General features: G+C 32.8%; 2 protein-coding genes across 9 annotated transcripts in view; one reads left to right on the forward strand and one right to left on the reverse strand.

Annotated features, from left to right (window-relative positions):
* LOC130896916 (rap guanine nucleotide exchange factor 2-like) overlaps nt 1-18,984 on the reverse strand; it is a 180,254-nt gene that overhangs the window by 66,322 nt on the left and 94,948 nt on the right. The gene's annotated exons all lie outside the window — the stretch shown is intronic.
* LOC130896918 (uncharacterized) lies at nt 3,905-4,413 on the forward strand. The gene is made up of 2 exons (XM_057805299.1): nt 3,905-3,956; nt 4,040-4,413. Exon 2 carries the CDS (start codon nt 4,047-4,049, stop codon nt 4,350-4,352), a length of 306 nt encoding a protein of 101 aa, XP_057661282.1. The 5' UTR covers nt 3,905-3,956; nt 4,040-4,046; the 3' UTR covers nt 4,353-4,413.

The raw sequence follows: 18,984 nt of genomic DNA on the forward strand, positions 1-18,984 counted from the left end.
GAAAAATAGATTCATCTATACAAAAGGACAGTTACCAGTATTGTTGTATATCTGGTGAAATTATGAAGGTTTATTGTCCTTCGAAATCATTTCATATAGTCGAGATATCAATGACGAGGTATACAGTGGACAGCGGATGTTAATGTTAGGTGTTAAGATAATTCTAAGCCACATACTGGAAAATGATAATTTTCACATTTTTCAGTTTTGAAACGCATTGTGTTAGATTAACCACTACCACATTCATCACAAAAGTTTCTTTGGGTATGTAACAAGTAGGGGGAGGTCCTGGCTGTATGATCAATTACATCCTAGCCAAATCCCCGTAGAAGATTTTTTGCAACGTTCGCAGTATGAGATCGGGCATTATTGTAGAAAGTAACAAAACCTTTTGATAGTAATCCTCGGCGCTTATTCTGTATTGTGCGGTTCAATTTCTTAATGATCTCGCAGTAAACATGTGCATTGATTATTGGGCTTTGTGGTAAGAAATCAATCAACAGCATTCCTTTTCTACTCCATGCGTTTTCGATGTGTCAAGTTTTGCTTAGACTCAACTTTCGTTAAAGTCGAATTGTTTTGCATTGCATTGATTGCCGTTTAGTGCATTGCCTATTCCATAAACTGTGTTGCTGAGTAATAATTTTGAGTAATTAGCGTGAGCAGTTTTCGAAATTTCAGTTTTTCCGTACAATAAAAACGATTAACTGGGAATTCCATAAAAATAGCACCAATTGTAAGCTTATGGAATTGCTTTAGCTTCCACATCGTTGTTCATCGTACACACGATCACATCCTACATTGAACTGTCTGACCCATTGATTCACCCATAGCGTTTTGACCGTAAACCTCGCAAATTTATCGATAAATTTCGCTTGGTTCAACTTTCTTTGCATTTTGAAAACGAATCACAGATCTGTTTTCACAAACGGCGGAATTTTCATTTACGACTGACACCATAAAAAGCGATCTGGAAATGGCATAAATTTCTTCTGCTCGATTTATAGTAACTGCCGCGCATGATTGGAACTGCGATCGCAGCTCTGCCGTTGATGGAAATAGTAATGGAGCTTACTTATTCAAAAATCAGAGTAACACAAAATATTAGAGATTTTATGTAGAGGTTTACTGAATTTGGCTTTCCTTTAGAACAAATTAAAAAATTGAATAGGTACCAAAAAAGCTCAATTCCTGTCTGGTGCCCTGTTTAAACTAGTAGTGAATACATACTTAGGTTTTAAACTTTGTAGTAAATAAGAATTACTAATTAAACTTTATGTTAAATAAACGTTTTCCAATTAAAGAATTCAAACAGTTCCTGCCATATCTTGCACGTTATGGCTATTCACTGTTTTCCAAAGTGTAATCAGCTCCAAAAAGGGGATTTGGGCCCACAGAAAGTGTGAAAGAGAAAGTAGCACACGTTTTGAAGAATACGAGAGAAAATCACTAACGTACTAAAGTAGGTATATAAAAGGTGATAGACGAAGAATAAAAATTGTTTATACCAAAATAGTACGTTTTATAGAATGTCTCAACATTTGAGAATCATATTTTTTATTACTATAAATACAACAGAAACGATTAGTTAATGTAAAAAGAAAATTATGCAGAACCTTTTTATGTATCCGTACTGCACTCACGTAGCCGTGTTTAAAATTTTGATGTTTGACTTTTGTTTTGTCCTGAAAGTTCAGCTCCATTTTCTATTGTTAGAATATGCAGCAATTTCAATGGAGGTAGAAACGTGGAAAGAGGAATATTATTAACGTCGCGTAAAACCTTTCGTACGGGTATTTTGAAATAAAGCCGGCTGTTGCGAATTTGAATAAAATCTCTGGTCAGAATATGTAAAAAACAACGTAAGAGAAATGTGTAAAACACAAAGAAGTTCTTATCTAAAACTTTAAGCATCCCATCGATTTTACTAATTACACAATTTTGTTATTAACATGAAAACGTTAATTTCTAATTGAGTCCTCTAATATTTCATAATTTCCAATCATATCGTAATTTTTTTGGTTCTGTTAGAAAAAAAAAACATTAACAGTAGGTAGGCTAAGATAAAGTGTGTAAAACTATTGACGTCCATATTTTTTGGTCATAATTCAATCTTTAAATGAAGGATCAACTATATGATATTTGCTCAAAATTTTCCATTTTAAAGATACTGAGTTTACAATATGAGTTTATTTAAATAGAAGCCTGCTGAGTTTTTTATACATTGAGGATTAAATAGACACGAAAAATGAATGAATCTACGTTTATGATAAAATAGTAAAAACTGTCAATCTTGGACGGATCATAAACAAGCCTTTATGAGATGAAGATCTTAATCAACGACCAAAAATAGTCACTATTTATATAAAGAACCAATATTCTTTGACGAACAATATTTCGCATTTATGTACGAATCATTTGTGCTAATTTCAATACAAACTGGTTTCCAGGTCCGGATGGATAGGTAGGAGGGTACTTTAGATCCTAATCCTTCATCTTTTTGTTAAGAGTAATAGTCAATGGGCAAATTTTAAACAAAATTACAGACTCTATTGGTATATCTCACGCATTCAATTAGAATTCCTCGCTCAATGAATGTGAAGAACTGTGTAGTGTTGTCCTAAAATTTGTTGCAACCTACCAAATTTTTGGACAAGTATGTTTAGTTTTCTATAATCAATTCTTCCAGTAAAATTTCTTGTATGTCAGATCTGTCGAAACAGTTATTGGCGGAAAAAAATTGAAACTAGCTAAACTGCCGATTATTTAAAATAAGAAAGAGACTTTCATTGAAAAATTTAAAATCAATAATATCAAGACAGAAAAAAAGGTTGTTTCTAAAATGCAAACAAAACAGAATTGACGGAATAATCCTTTCTAGACATGATCTTACATGGCGTTTGTGGGTGTGGATAAAGATTAGTGACATTAGTGTTTATTTGAGGAATTTTTGATATAATAATAATCGGAATATCATAGTCAATTTAGTCTGTGATATCGAAGTGTCTAGTTCTGTTCATCTGTAGTGATTTTTTGCTAGTACTACTTTGCCCGGGTTTCCTTTTTTATAATAGTGAGTTTAAGTGAATAGAGTGTATCTGTGAAATTTTGTTTTCTACTGTTGAAGCTACCGAAACTTTTCAATATTGAAACCAAAATACAAAGATGACACTATAAGATAAAGCTCGAGAGGTTACACGGTTTAAAAATGGTGACAAGACTCATTGTGGGTGCATATCAACTATCTTATTCGAAGAAAAAAATTAATCGATTGAAAAAATTCGATATTTTGTGCTCACTAACTATCGAGTGAGAATACATCAACCATCATTGAGTAAGTAGGTTATCTTGGAGCTCTCTTCATAGAATGTTGTGGCAGACAGAAGACTGGTTCTTCTATCATGACAATGAACCTGCACATACAGCTATCTCCGTTCAACTATTTTTGGTTAAACCTAAACATGGTAACGCCGCCCCACGCACCTGACCTAGCCTCGTTTGAGTTTTCCTTACTTCTAGAACTGAAAAAGGACATGAAAGGACATCGAATCCACAACATTGAAAAAGTTAAGAAAAAAAAACGAGTAAAAAGTTGTCAGCCATTTCCTATATGAAAAATATATCATATATTGGAAGTACCAGTGGTAAATATTTGTTGTTATGCAAAGTATTTATGTTGTTTTATGGAAAATTTGATATTAAATATATTTTTTCAAAATAATTGCGGTGATTTTTCACTTGTAATGGCAAAAAAGAGAAGTGCTCAAAAAATTTATTTAATAAAATGCGTAATACAGACCCCTCTGAGTAATTAGTTTAAATACAGCGAGATTTAATTATTGGTATATATAAAAGATGAAAATATATAAAATGACGTTGACAATTTTTCAATAATAGGAACAGATAACCGTCATCTAAACTGTCATTTATATGATTTGATATATAAAAATTCAAAGGTATAATTTTGAAATTGATACCATGTTATAACTGAATATCCTAAACGTTTACGATGTTTCATCTTAAATATTTTTTGTCGTAGATAAACAATGTCCTTATCACCTTGGTTAAAATCGCCTTTTACTGATTTAACAGGATCTCTTGTTAATCATCAATGGTATGGAGAATGTGCCAATCTCGAATTAAAAGTTTTGGATTGTTTGGAAGCTTACGGTCTGGATAGAGGTTTAAAGAAATGCGATTTACTTATTGAAGATTTTAGAGAATGCTCCTTGAGAACCAAGCAATTTAAGCGGATGAAAGCTATGAGGTACGAACGGCATCGACAATATTTTAATGGCGAAAGAACCAAAGAAAAAAAATATGCCAAAGCACCCACTTACGATAGTTATTGAACATTTTATTACTTAAGCCATCATTTCTATATATAATTTAAATAAATAGTCTAAATATGTATTTTTTGAGAATTCTATACCTCGGAAACGCATGAAGGTAAATATATGGTCAGAATTAAACAGAAAAATGTACCAAAAGGAGAAATCACGGTTGGTAATGTACAAATAGATCAAGTAGAAAAATTAACGTACCTGGAAACTGGGGTAAAAAATTAATGGCGTGGAGATATGAACAAGAATAAACAAAGAAAGAATTTCAAAAAAATTAAAAAAAATTCTTTGTAGCCATGACCTTATTTGCTTAATGAGGATGGAACGATGTTAGGTCTTCCCTGTGCTCTTTGGAAGCGTTTTAAATGTGACTTTATCGTCGTATTTATAGAATATCGTATTATGAGGCTTGAAGTTGCACAGATAAAGTAAACGGGTGATTCCATTATAACTGTGATATTCAATGTCCTGTATTGTTTTTTTGTACTAGTCATTAATTAATAATCAATTAATAAAAATTTTGTGTTAATTGAATAATTCTTAAGATATTTAAACATTATTTTTATACAATATAACTTGCCACTTAAAGAAAACTTATACTACATCACTTGAATGTCAGTACCGTGTCATGTCCATTCCTAGAATTTACCGATAAATTATTAATTTTTTTTGTCGTAACAAATGATTTAAACTAATTACCTTATAAATTCTAATGTTTATGATCAAACTGAGGAAAATTGATGCACTTGTTGTTTAATATCTTAAGTTACCATGTCAGTACCGTGGATAAATGAGTCAGTACCGTGGAACTCAAAATCCGACATTTGTGTCTTGCTCGTGATACTTTGAAGTTGTAGTAAATTCCTCTTAGAGTTTTATTTTTACAGTAAAATAGATGAATAATATGCATAAAAAAGTTAGAAAAGTTAAATTTTAAAATCTTGAAATTTTGAATACAAAAAATCACAGTTAGAACGGAATCACCCAAACATTCTTCAGCGATTTTAGAAAAATAAACAAATTGATGGTTATTAGGAAAAGCAAGTCTTGCTCCTTACCCATCAACGTTTCAGTTTAAGTGATAAACAACCACAGTTGTGAAACTTCTTGCATATAACAGTATTTTCTATACGAGGTCTATTCGGAAAGTTCGGCTGTGTAGTACCAGAAACCTTCGGTCTAGTATCCTCTATTAAATTGTTTTTATTTGGTAGTATCGAAAGGTAAAGTTTAATCTTTGTGTAATCCTTCAACTATATGAACCCATTGCAAGTATTATTGCTACTTGACGTTGACTGTTGAATGACCATGAATAAATTAATGAAGATCGATCCCAATTTTTTTATTTTAAATGACCTCTAAAATTATCGCCCAAAACATTTTGATCGAAAAAAAAGTATCAGTTTTTGTGTGTTTATCTTAATAATGGATTTTTAAGTTTGGTGGGACTCATCTCAAACAATTTTTTTATTTTTAGGCATTTTTTTCATTTTACAATTTAGAGTTTCACCATTTAGTAAAAAATTAATATATCGCAATTCTACATACTTCTATAGTTGTTATTATAGATAATCAAAAAAATTCATTGTCTCATGATTTCAAAAATTACAGAAGCTGTTAGTCCAGCCGTAGACCATGAAAAATAGGAGACGTAATCGCAAAAACTCTGCACAGCCGCCATCTTGAGATAAATCAATCCGAAAAAATTATTATTAGTTAGTGATTCACGTTTCTATTATCTAGATATATTTTTTGTAATATTTCTGAGAAGAAATCTGCAAAAAGACAATTTTTTCGGCATTTACGATTGACCCTTTCATTATTAAGCTTGACCAGTAAACTGATTTCATGCTACTAAGATATCCAAACGGGCGTACGCCAACTCGTGATTTCAATACCCTCTAAAAAATGTTACCTCGTGATCTTGGTTGTCATGAAGATTAGACAACTCGTGACAGAAGATTATGCAGCTCGGGATTTTAATTATGTACGTTGATGGAAGTTTATTCGGTAAAAGGCAAAAGATTAACGGAATATAATGTTCATTATGAACATCTGGAAAAAGTACTTTGGACAGTATTTAAAAGTGCAAATTATGTAAAATGTTGCTGAGTTTTTGAAACAATTCATTTCAGATTCATGTTATTAGATGAACCATTCTCCAATAGAAAATATTCTCTTCAGTCAGTTTTTAAAAGATGTGTATTTTCATGGAATTGTGAATTTAATTTAGGTAACCTAATCTAACGTAATACTATTAATTATTCCATCATGAGTTGTATTATGTAGTCGGACTACCTTTTCGTTTACCTAAAATATCTTCGTTCCGAGTTGGCGCAACTTCGGACCGTTACCTAGCGATGATTTCATACTCTTCAGAAAACATATTGCCATCGGAATGTTATGATTAAATTCAAAACAATTTCGCTTTCACATGAAAAAGAAGTTTTTTTTTAATTCATTAAAATGAATTACATTTAAACATCTGTCTAAATAAAAATTACTTTCTCCTTTATTAACGAATCAGCCTGAAGACAACAATTATTCTTTATCTTGATATTTACGTTAAACGAAGTTAACAGTATCGAAAAATGTACAATGATTTACTAATCACTTTTATAAATTTAAGATGCTTTCTCTTTCGAATGGAAACAATTTATTTACAGTGTGATTCTTTAAGGAAAACTATTTTTGTAGAAATTCAAGATTGGTCGAATTAAAAAATAATAAGTTAGGTAACAAATCCTGAAAATGATGACTCGGAACTTTCTGCATATGCCATGAAATCACTTTTGTATCGTGTTGCATGCAATTTTATTTCTAGCCGTTTTGTATTCGAAAAAGAGTATCGATGGGTGTATGAACTTTATGTAGACAATTAAATATAACAATTACTCTGGAATACGATCCTCGACTGAAATGTTCGTCGTCTATTTGGTTCCAATCGGTTTTTCAGGATATTCCAAGGATGGGAAGTGGAAATAGGACACTGCTTTTTGACTTCCCTGTTCTATTTGTTCCACAACAACAGAATAGGGTTTAGGTCTGGCGACTATAACGGCTAAATTATTACTTCCAGTACATTTTTCCTTTGCTATTATTTCTAAATACTCTTCCGAGGAATGCTTGGGATCGTTGTCATGCTGAACGATAAATCCCTTCAATTTTAACCAGGTCTCCAGTCGCCCTTCCTCCAAAACATCCCCATACCATACGTTGACTCAACACTGCATAAACTTTTCTCACTCTCTGATCGATACGAGACGTTTATTTTCAGCGGTTACGGTTTTTTGAGGCTGCTCCATTTCTATCGCGAACGCTCTTGGTGGATCCATATTTTTTTACGTTGCATTCCAAGGTCATAGAGGTATATCTAAGTTTATCGCAATGGTTGAAGACTTGCCACTAATTCCAAACGATAGTTCCTTGGTTTTACTCATTTTGAATCTTACAAGTCTGAATTTACGAGAACGAAAACAACTTCACAAAATAAGAGAGAAATTTGTGTGTTTTATTTTGAAATTTATTATGGAGTGGTCAAGCCTGAATAAACAGCTCGGTATCACTGGCACTGAATGTTTGATTAGATCTCTGCTACAGCACCAATTTGGTAGTAATACAAGGTCTTTTTCGTCCCATATTTATTCAATCAATATTTTTATTTATATAAATATTTTCACAAAAGTTAAAATGGAATAACAAAAATTTCAAAAGATGTCCTGAAGGATATCGGATACATAGTTATAGCACAAGATTATATGTGTAAAAAAACTAAATTATTTTAGTGACCACCGTGTAAATGGTCTCACACTCATTAAATGGTTGTTACTGTTGACCATCACTTATCAAGTATGTTTTTGTATAAAATCATACGGCTATCATGCCGACTTTCCCACGAGAGATGACAATAAAGTTCTTTGCATGGGATACGCCTTCTCATGTACAGAAAGTGATGTGTTTAATCTCGGTTTTCGTGTCTTACTCGATACCATTCACATCAAGGACATTGTGAAAATCACGAATTTTAATATTTATAAGTGCGGTTAAGTACTTACATTTATTTAGTCTATTTATTTCGAAGATAGATACGACGAAAGCAAAAGCACGCTCGTGGTACGCCGTTGGCCTAAAAACTAAACTTTATATTAAGACTCCGTTCCACGACTGTGGTTTACCAGTCCATGTAATAACAAAAATCCATAAAAAATACCTTCCAGATCAATTAAAACTTATGAATTGGTAATGTGCAACATAGATTAGTAAAAACAATTAGTATGTTGTCCTGAGACATGTGTGCCAGACTTCGGAACGGATTCTTGCTGTTTGTAAAATGGTTCTGGAAGAAATGTAATTCTCGTTTCCGCTTTGTACCAAGACGATAATAATGATGTTGAGACTGGTCATATGAGAAAACCTGAAATCATTATATTCTATAACCAACCGGTGGCGCTAAAATTACTACAGGAGAATCTAAAAAGAAGAGCGCTCAAAAGCAGTTCGTGCTTCCTCTATACGGCTTACTGGTGTCGCTGAAGAAGATACTCCATATCCCCTCCCAGGCAAAAGAGGAAATTTCAAATATTGGAAGAGGCGCAAAACACGTTATTTTTGCAAAAATTGGGGATTGCTGTCAAGAATGCCTTGTAAAATTGATTTCCTAAGTTTCATCACCTCCATCTCTACATCAGACCAGATATTTCTGGGACCATCGTCGTATATAACATAATATCAGAATTGCTAACATTTTCATTTAGCGAACAAGTGGATATGTTATTGGTATTAGGTTTTTGTAAATTTGTAGATTTATTTAAAATACTTGTAATTCATATCAATATCCCCTTTCGGTAAGTAAATAAAAATTTCAAGAGAAACTTGTATATTGGATGACAAAAACATTGCTACAGAATATTTTCTAGGTCATTAGGTTGTGCTAATCAGGCTAATATTAAATTACGTTTGTTTCCGATACACGAGAGAATCAAAGAGAGAGTTTACCTGTTACAACGTCTGCCCGTCTATCACTTTCCTTTAAAAGGAACTGCACCATTTTCTCTCGATAAGTCAATTACTTCCGCTAAAAGCGCGTATGGTTGATACTCTCCAAGGTATTGCTAGGGATAAGTAGCGTAAATCAATAAATTATTTTTTGCGTACATTGATTTCACTTCTACGCCTGTAAATTGACTGATTACTTTATTCGAATGATATCGTGAAGTCGCTAATTTCCAACGATTGTTACTTTACGCTCTAGAAGAAAAGAATCTTTTTCACTCGCTCCTTTCATTAAATTTAGAAGTTACCAGAAAATGCTTAATTTATACTATTACTCATATTAATTCACCAAAAGTCATTGTTGTTATCTCAGGTATGCCTTTATCTCTATCGACTGACTAGACGATGAATCAAATGTTGATAGAGTAGGGCTAGAAACTGATTCTATAGTTATTGGTCAAAGCATAGAAAATACTGCAACTACAAAGTCCACCGACTTCAGCCACACGCCATTTTTTTCTAAAATATGTAAAAGGTCTTTTCCATAATCAAGTTGTGGAGATGAATTCTATTGCAAAAATTCGCACAGACATCTAAATATCAAAATGAAACAAACCCTGAAATATACATTGGTCACTACTTCAGAAGAACATCAGCTACTTTTTCAATTCAGGCGCTAATTTGATCCAATTGAAACGATGTGGTGGCTGGAAAAGCTTTAATGTTGCATAAGGATATATAAAGGGTTTTCCAAAAGAGGTGTTATTTTGAACAGCCCGCTATTTCGGTAAATGTCACTTTTGAAGCTGTCATTTTTTGACATTTGACAAGTAGAAACTACGCCATTAATGAAAATGGAACGATACACGCTTCAACAACGCATAGAAATTATTAAAATACGAAGAATAAAACCCGTGCACGTCGCTCAAAAACAACTAAGAATATTGCTGCTGTAGCTCAAAGTGTTGAAGAAAACCCAGGTTTGTCCATTCCTCGTCGTTCTTTGGAATTAGCCATTCCACAAGCGTCATTACACCGTATTTTGCATAAAGACTTGGGTCTTAAGGCCTATAAAGCTCAGTTAACACAAGAACTCAAGCCGGCCGATCATCAACAACGTCGTGTCTTTGCTGTTTACGTCAATAAACAAAATTGTCGAATCTGGGGCTCGGAAAACCCAAGAGTTATTGTTGAAAATCCTATCCATCCTCAACGCGTTACTGTTTGGTGCGGTTTATGGTCTGGCGGTGTCATTGGACCTTACTTTTTCGAAAATGAGGCTGGAGCAACAGTTACGGTGAATGGATTGCGCTATCGAGAGATGATTAATGATTTTTTATGGCCGAAATTGGATGGTATTGATTTGGACAACGTTTACTTTCAACAAGACAGCGCTATGTGCCACATAAGCAACGAAACCATCGATCTTTCTCTCGAAGAGGTGATCGCAATTGGCCACCGAGATCTTGTGATTTAACACCTTGCGACTTTTTCCTTTGGAGCCACGTGAAAGATAAGGTCTACGCCAACAGTCCAGCATCGATTCAAGACCTCAAAGATGGAATTCGTGAGGCTATCGAGGACATAGGGCAGCCGCTTTGCAATTTGGTTACGGAAAATTTCATAACAAGGATATGGTCCTGTAAGTGCAGTCGTGGCGGCCATTTGGCTGATGTTGTGTTCCATTATTATTGGCATACCTTCCTCTTTATAATGAAATAAACATACGATCATTTATCTCAAAAAATGGCATTTTTCTTTGAATATTAAAATAACACTTCTTATTGGAAAACCCGATAGAAGACGTTATTAGTAACAACATTGACATAGCCCAAAAGATATTCGATTCATCGTTTCTACTACATCAAAAATGCAATTTACATCTTCGCAATTCATAATAAACATCAAATTAGAAAGTGTATACATCACAATAATCAAAAAATTGAAAACGCGAATTTAGCAACAAAAAAATCAAATTTTTCTTACGAATATTGTCGATATCACTAATGCGTAAAAAAATATCCAGAATTCGTCAACAACGAGTTGTTGTCCAACAATAATAATTTGCCGCCACGAATATTGAATCACATCTTCTTCGAAGAATGTAACATAGATCGAATTTTTTCCGATATCGACATTCCTATACCTCATAAAAACTAGAGCAAAGATGCATATTCTGTTGACAAGTTTTGATCTATTTGGTCCGTGTCAGAACAGGATTCTCATCTGAAAACAATAACAATCTTACCAGCAGATCCTATGTGGCAAATACGAAAGGCAGATATAGAGTTGTTGTTAAATATAAAAATGATATGCCCTTACTAACATCGATCGACAGCAAGACGAAATGCAACCAATTTCGACATCTGTTATCTTAAGGCAAGAACAGTCCACTCAGGTTCATACCTGCAGACGCTATCTATGTCTAGTATATAGTATTTAGGTCCCGGAAAACAGAGACCTTGAACTCTTGGTCGTACTTTCGATGTATAATATAAATACCCAGTTTCCCCTACTTGCAAATTTGAATGTGATCGATGTTTGAAATACAATGGAGCTATGTGACTAAATATAAATGTTTATTTATGTCAAACGCAGTATGCTTTTCTCAGTAAATTAATTCGATTAGAAATATTTTATGACGTATTTTAATTTATGTTGATCAAAAGAAGGTTCTTACGGATTAATTCTTTAAAACTAATCATAATGTATTCCAAGATTTCGAATGACTATGTATTCATCATCAGGGACTGAAATTATTGTTAAAATATGATGTAAAAATATAAACAGAACATCTGTCAGGGTATATTATTTGTTATAATTTAAAATTTTATCCGCCAAGTGATTCTTTTTTTGTGATTTCAACTATATCTTCTCTTTAAAGTTCCTCCTTTATTTCATCCATGTTATCTGCTTTCATTTTTATCTAGTATGGTTTTAATATTGCTTTTATTATTTTTTCTGCTATTCTCAATTCCCTTTTGCGCCCAATTGTTTTTGCACCGTTATTTAATATTGGTTGCCATTCCTCATAATTTTTATTTCAGCTCCATTTATTCTGAAACTATTTCTTTTCCAATTTCTTCAGCATACTTTCCATTCAGGACCATGTCGTCTTCGAATACTATTATTGGATCCCGCTGTTTTTCAAGAATCCTTTATATGTCTTAGTACATGCTTCAATGATAGATTGAATAATGTTGCAGATAGTGAATCATATAGTCTTAGTCCTTTATTAATTAGAAATGCTTCACTTTCTCTTTTACTGGCGAGTAGACTTGCTTTCGATTCACGAAGTCACCCATCCTTTAGTTATCTTTTTTCTATTGATTTGACTTCTTGTTGGAAATCGATAAAACGCATTTCAGTATCGATCTGGGTTTGATTTTTTTTCAATAACTGTTTATTTAACTGTATTGCATCTGTTGTGAATTTACTTCACGTGAAGTAATAATGTACACTGTGGAACGTAAACGTGAGAAAAATCCTTCTCAATTTTTAATTATACGAGGATTTATTGGTCGATTACGTCTTCAACATAATACATCAGAACGATGTGGATAGAAGCATGTCGGGTTCGAGACTGCTTCCAAAGAGAAATTAAAAGCAAAACTGCAACGAGGTTCATATTGACTGTCGTAACAAAACATTTCTGCAGATTATACAAAACAACTATTTCAGGATGATTCTGGAATGAACCTATCGTCAGAATGGATGAAGATGAAAAAAAAAGGGACCATTAAAGCGACGGGAAAAGCGCTAGATTGTTTCATCAGGAAAGGATTAGTTAAATTAAAGTGAAGTTACACCTCGTTTTATGATGACCTGTTATCATTTTCTACTCTTTTGAAGATATTAGATTATAAATAATTGTACATACGGGGCCACATCTCTTAAAGGATATCTCTCCATAGCATTAAAAATCGTTTGAATTGGCTTTTTCATAGAAAAAAATCATGTTAGGTTGTTAACGAATTATATAGATCCCACATACATTTTTCTTGATAATATTTTTTATATAATCAATATACCGACCTTTGTGGTAAAATTTATGGTTTTCTTTTTCTAGTTATTTGAATATATGAAATTTTTCATATTGATTTTTGATTAGTAACTGAATAAGTCAATTATAGGAATTAACTTTAAATCATTACTAAGATTATTCTTATACAACTATTGCGTTACTCGAAACAGCAGAAATTTTAAATAAGCTCCTCTTGCGGTTAAATTAATCTACCATAATGTGGCAATTGTTTTTTAGGCTTACTTTCTTGAATGTACTTTTTGAAATAACGATCTCCGCAAAACATCAATCTTAATTACGTCTGATTTTAATGCCGACCGAATATCATTCGAGTCGTAATTTACAAGAGCTTTAACGAAAGTGGATTTCTAATTATTATTGTTTCTATATAGAAAGAATACTCAACCAGACGTATATGAATGAATTGGACCAAAACAAAAATTATTAAGATTCATTTAACTGCTACAAATTCAAAGCATTAATTTTTTCAATAACCACTAATACTTCTACAACAATTATATTGAAAACATCTGCATAGACAGCGGCATTAATAACATTGCATGTCCATCGAATCAAAGTTGATTAATTCGACAAGATTGTCGAGTTGGCTGCTATGACTCGAGAGCAATGAAATTGTCGGCCAAGTTTGAAGAAGATAAAAAGATAACAAACTTTTCGTTTCATTCATTTTATGACAAATCTTAGACTTCGTGAGGGAAATAATATAGGTAAAAAAATGAAAGACATAGGCCTTTCCAAAGCTACTAACTCTATTATCATAGATATAGAGATGCTCATTCGGACTGTCGGTTGTTTGCCGGTTCTCCCTACATGCGTTGTGGCGTACAAGCAAAAATAATCGACAACGCCTCTCCATTCTCAAAGATAATGAAGTAATTTTTTAAAAATTCTCTTTTTTACATCTAAATTCTGCCAAACGTACCATGAGAAGTACGTGGAACAATATCATTAGTACAAAACAATATAAAAACTGGTGGGAGTGAAATCATAAAATCGGAAATTGAAGCGCGTTACCGAGAAAACAAGATTTCAGATTTCTAAGAAGTAATATTTGCTGACACGTTTTGATGACAATATTAAGAGACACTACCACGTTTGTTGGAGAAAAGAGTTTTCCCAATAGCCCGCTATTGCTGTACCACCATACGCCATATTCACTGATATAGTTCCCTCTGATCAGTTTCTTTTCCCAAATAAAAACTGTCTTGTTGAGAAGCGATATCGAACTTTTATTAGTAACAAAAACAACAAAGTAATATGAATGAATTAAATAAACGTTACTGCGTCGAACCGTACGGTATGTCAATTAACGTGACATGTACGTCTGAGCCACACCTTTGTGCATTCTCTACAGTATGTTTATATTGACGGAACACGCACGATTTTCTTTTTCTTAGGATTGCGGTTATCTATTGTTTCGTTTCATTATTGAACACTATCATGTTGAATCATTGAATCCTGTCTAGCGATAGCGATAATAAAAGAAAATGGGTTCTAATATATTTGTATAAGTACGAGGGATATGTGAATAGTTTCCTTTAAAGTCCATACAATATATAGTGAAGCTCTAACCTCTTTAGCAATTCTAATTAATAGTTGCCAATTTTTCACTCCAAATAGGGGATTACGTATGTTGTAACGTCCTCGTTTTGATACATTTCTCCTGCCAGTGATTTAAAGGCACTCGATTTTTCCTTGAATGCCATCGCTTTTTTGCAATGAAGATATGACTCTAATGCGCTTTTTGGTCTGAAGTGAGCGAACCCGGTTCCCAGCCAACTGGATGGAAATGAAAAACACAGAATACAGTAGATATTCTGTGTTGTAAATTTAAATGAACCGCGAAAATAGATTAGTTCTGTCACGTACCATCAAAGGCGCTGGAATCGAAATTGTTTGTACTGAATAACAACTAAGTTTGCATTTCTTCCTAGGATATGTTCTGTGGCGTATCTTATATTTTCTTTCGCAGATTAAGGGTGCGACGTGTGTTTCTAATCACATGACAAGAAGTTTGAATTTATTTTAATAAAATTTTTGAAAAATGAAAGAGGTTTCAAGAGGTTTCTAAACTTAAGCGATATCATTCATCAATTTTATTTAATTTCATTTAGTTATACAATAGTGCATAAATATATTTCGAATTATCAATGACACGGTGTTTGAATTTTCCTTAGATAAGTTCACGATCATCAACATTCAAGTCGCGTTTGAATGCTTGCCTTTCACAGTCGAATACAACCAACTATTTCTGATTTCTGCCTCCAATCTCCAAATAACTAACTGTATATTGGATTCCAGAGAAATTATTAGACGTGTAGAGAATTCTTTATCAGAAAACCGTAATTTTCTGTTAGTGTTTGGTGAAGTACAGTTTACTGATGATGGCTGTTATTGGAATGCATCGGTTAGATAAGATTTCGTGAAATATAACGGATGAAAAGATTTTCTAACCAATGATGTGATATTTTAGTAAGATTTGTAACCCGTGCCTATCGTCGAGTTATTTTTCTCGTTATATTTGTTAAGTAGGTGAATACCGCTTCGAAATAATAAATTAACAAGCGGATATTTTAATTTTACGCCAAAGCTCAAGCTTGTTAGTTTTATGTTGTGATTGAAATGAAAAATTAAAGGTATTTCCTATGTTTGTAGTTGAATCCTAATGAAAATCATTATAAAAAATTATATTATACTTATTAATTATATTTTACATCCTTGATACCAAGTTGAGAATAACTTCTTTCGAAAGTTGCACGAATAAAAATGATCTCAAACCGAAGAAAAGTCCTAAGAGTATCTACCCATAAGTTTACTTCCATTTCGCTCAAAAATATCGGGAAACTTTATGTTAAGAGATTCGACAAGATAATAAAAGAAAATAATACCAGACCATCAGTTCGGAATTCGCAATAAGCATGGGACGCTAGATCAAGTCATTAGTTAACATTTAAGAGTTGTTTTGCTTTTATTGGAAACTTTTTTTCTAGTTAAAAACTGCTCGACCGTGTAGAAGAATAGTTAGTTGCCAATATCACAACCTAAATCGAAAAAACATCCGCATTAACGATCAAATTCAACACGCAAAATTCCGCATCTTTCCCTTCTGGATTTCAAAGCCCGAAATAAAACAAGAGAGAACGAACTGAGGATTTCGATCTCTTACAATAATAACACCAGCCCGCCCTTTAGTCTGATTTGAGTGCCAAGTATCTAAGCTTAACAGGCCAGGGTCAATGCAGCAGATTTCAGTATTTGTAACGCATAATCCTCAAGGAGATTTATTGAATGACCTTGTGACAGAATTACGTTAAAACGGAATTAGATAAATGGAGCGTTACTACTAATGGAAAATGTTGAAATATTTTTACAATCGAGTAGATTTGACTTTTCATTATAAATATGCATTAAGATGTTAGGGTGATTCAGAAACATGAAAAAAAATATTGTGGTCACCAAATTATCCAAAAGTGAAAATATAGCTTTGTTACATCATGTTTTTTGACTACACTGAAAGTTGAAACAAAAAAATTAATAATTGTTGAAGTTATGGTAGTTTATGTTGATTCGATACCTGATCGAACATATTTTGTAATTATCAAAATAGTGGCGTCAGGAAGTTTATTTCCAGATTTTCGTGAATGTACGGGGCTTATTATATTTGGTTTTTGGTTTTGGTATAATAAAGCGATGTAATAATCACATAATTGTGAAAATATACAAGGTGTTTGTGATTTTATGTGACAAAATTCAAAAGATGTTTGTCCTTATGAAATTATAATTTTGTTATGGTTTTTTCTCTAGTAGTATAGGTCTGTTACTTTGTAAACTTGTGTTTTAGTTTCTTGTCTTAGGTGTTTGTTTCGCCATACTACATTTTGACGACATCCTGCGACCTTATTTGCTCTAGATACTTGTCCTTTTACCTTTACGTCTCCATAACTGGTTATAACACTTCCAATGTACTTGAATTTCATTCTTCGTTGTACTATTTGACTTTCTAGTTCTAATGAACTCTTTTGATGTTGTCATGGATATCCTGTCTATTTTTGGTAGTTAAAAATTGACGCCTTAAGAAAAGCAAATAAAATAAGTCCGAAAAGACACAATAAAGAGAAAATAAACCTGAAAAAACAATGATAGAACAGTTGATTTGATTTGAATACATGCCGTGGATGAGGAAAGAAAGATTGCCAATAAATATAATGAAGTGGATCCCACAGGAGAGGAAGACCAAGATTACCATGGATAAATGAAATAAGAAATTCAATAAGTGTACGAAGTCTGAACGATAAGAAGTGCAGCGGCAAGAAAGAGTGGCAATTCGACATCGGACAACGTCGTACTCCAATAAAGAGAAGACTTTGGCTAACTTATCTCCCATTTTGTAAAGACACAAGTATAAACTTCCTCCACTTAATTTTGTCTAACTAATAAAGAAATTTCATTGCTTCAAACGAGAATCCAAAACGTCTGCTTTACTCGCTACGGCGAATTATTGTGGTTCCTGTAAATTGTAAGCTATGAGCGATCGGAGCCGAAGAAGATCAGGATATACGTTGGATTTTGCAATTTTGCTTTTACATGTTACTGTAAGCAACAAGTAGATCCTACAGTTTATCACACGCGTTTAAATAAAATTTTTATCTCGTACTTTATTAAATGTACAATGTAAATTTCTTTAATTTCTTATTTCTTAGACCTTTTGATATGTTTATGTTACTAAATATTCTTGATTTTAGGTCTCTTCCATTTCAAAATTTGATTTTTTAAATAATTTTTGAAAGATGTTTGTCGAAACGTCAATTTTATCTATCTTTCAAAACTTATTTAAACAAACTAATACCTCAGTATCTTATTTATTCTTTGTAGATGACATTTTAATCTTGATGTTGAATCTTCTGAAGAACCGTTAATTATATTTTATAACATCAGTAGATGTTGCGTGACATTTACGTCATCTTAATTTTTGCGCGTTATTTCAAAACATCATGACTATTGAATAGTTTTTTCTAATATACGATAACTCAAGAGAAACATAACTACCAGAAAAGCAAAATTTTAGAACAGACAATTTTTCCTTGTAGTTAATATTGGATTTGATTTGAATCTCCGCGACCTTGATAGCAACGTTCTGTCAAATACAGTATGTCTGTAAAATTTTCACTTCTAGAGTAGGTACCTCTATTAGTTTAGGTTTCCAGTTTCCTTTTTAAGAAAGTCGCGTTCGGATAGCGCGTGCACATGTACCACATGAGCGCAAACGTCTCCGTTGGTCTCGTGAGCAAGGTCAGAATTTTATTACCAATAAATTAATGGTAGTGTCATGTCACCTTTTATGTAGCTGCTGCTTCTATTCGACCTTGACAATGACATTTGCGATGAAAATGCATATATTTAGATAACGACGCCAATTATTACCGACTACCAAAAAAATTATTTGTTAAACAACGGAAGCTAATGTTGTTCAATGAATGTACAGGATGTAACCAAATTTAAAAGAGGACGGTGGGAGGCGTATTGCGTAGATACAATTAAATATGAATTCATTCATTTTTTTATTGGTTTGTATTATAAATAGAAGGTAGTATTAAATTGAAAAAA

The sequence above is a fragment of the Diorhabda carinulata genome, chromosome 8, assembly GCF_026250575.1.
Source record: "Diorhabda carinulata isolate Delta chromosome 8, icDioCari1.1, whole genome shotgun sequence".
Classification (NCBI taxonomy): Eukaryota; Metazoa; Arthropoda; class Insecta; order Coleoptera; family Chrysomelidae; genus Diorhabda; species Diorhabda carinulata.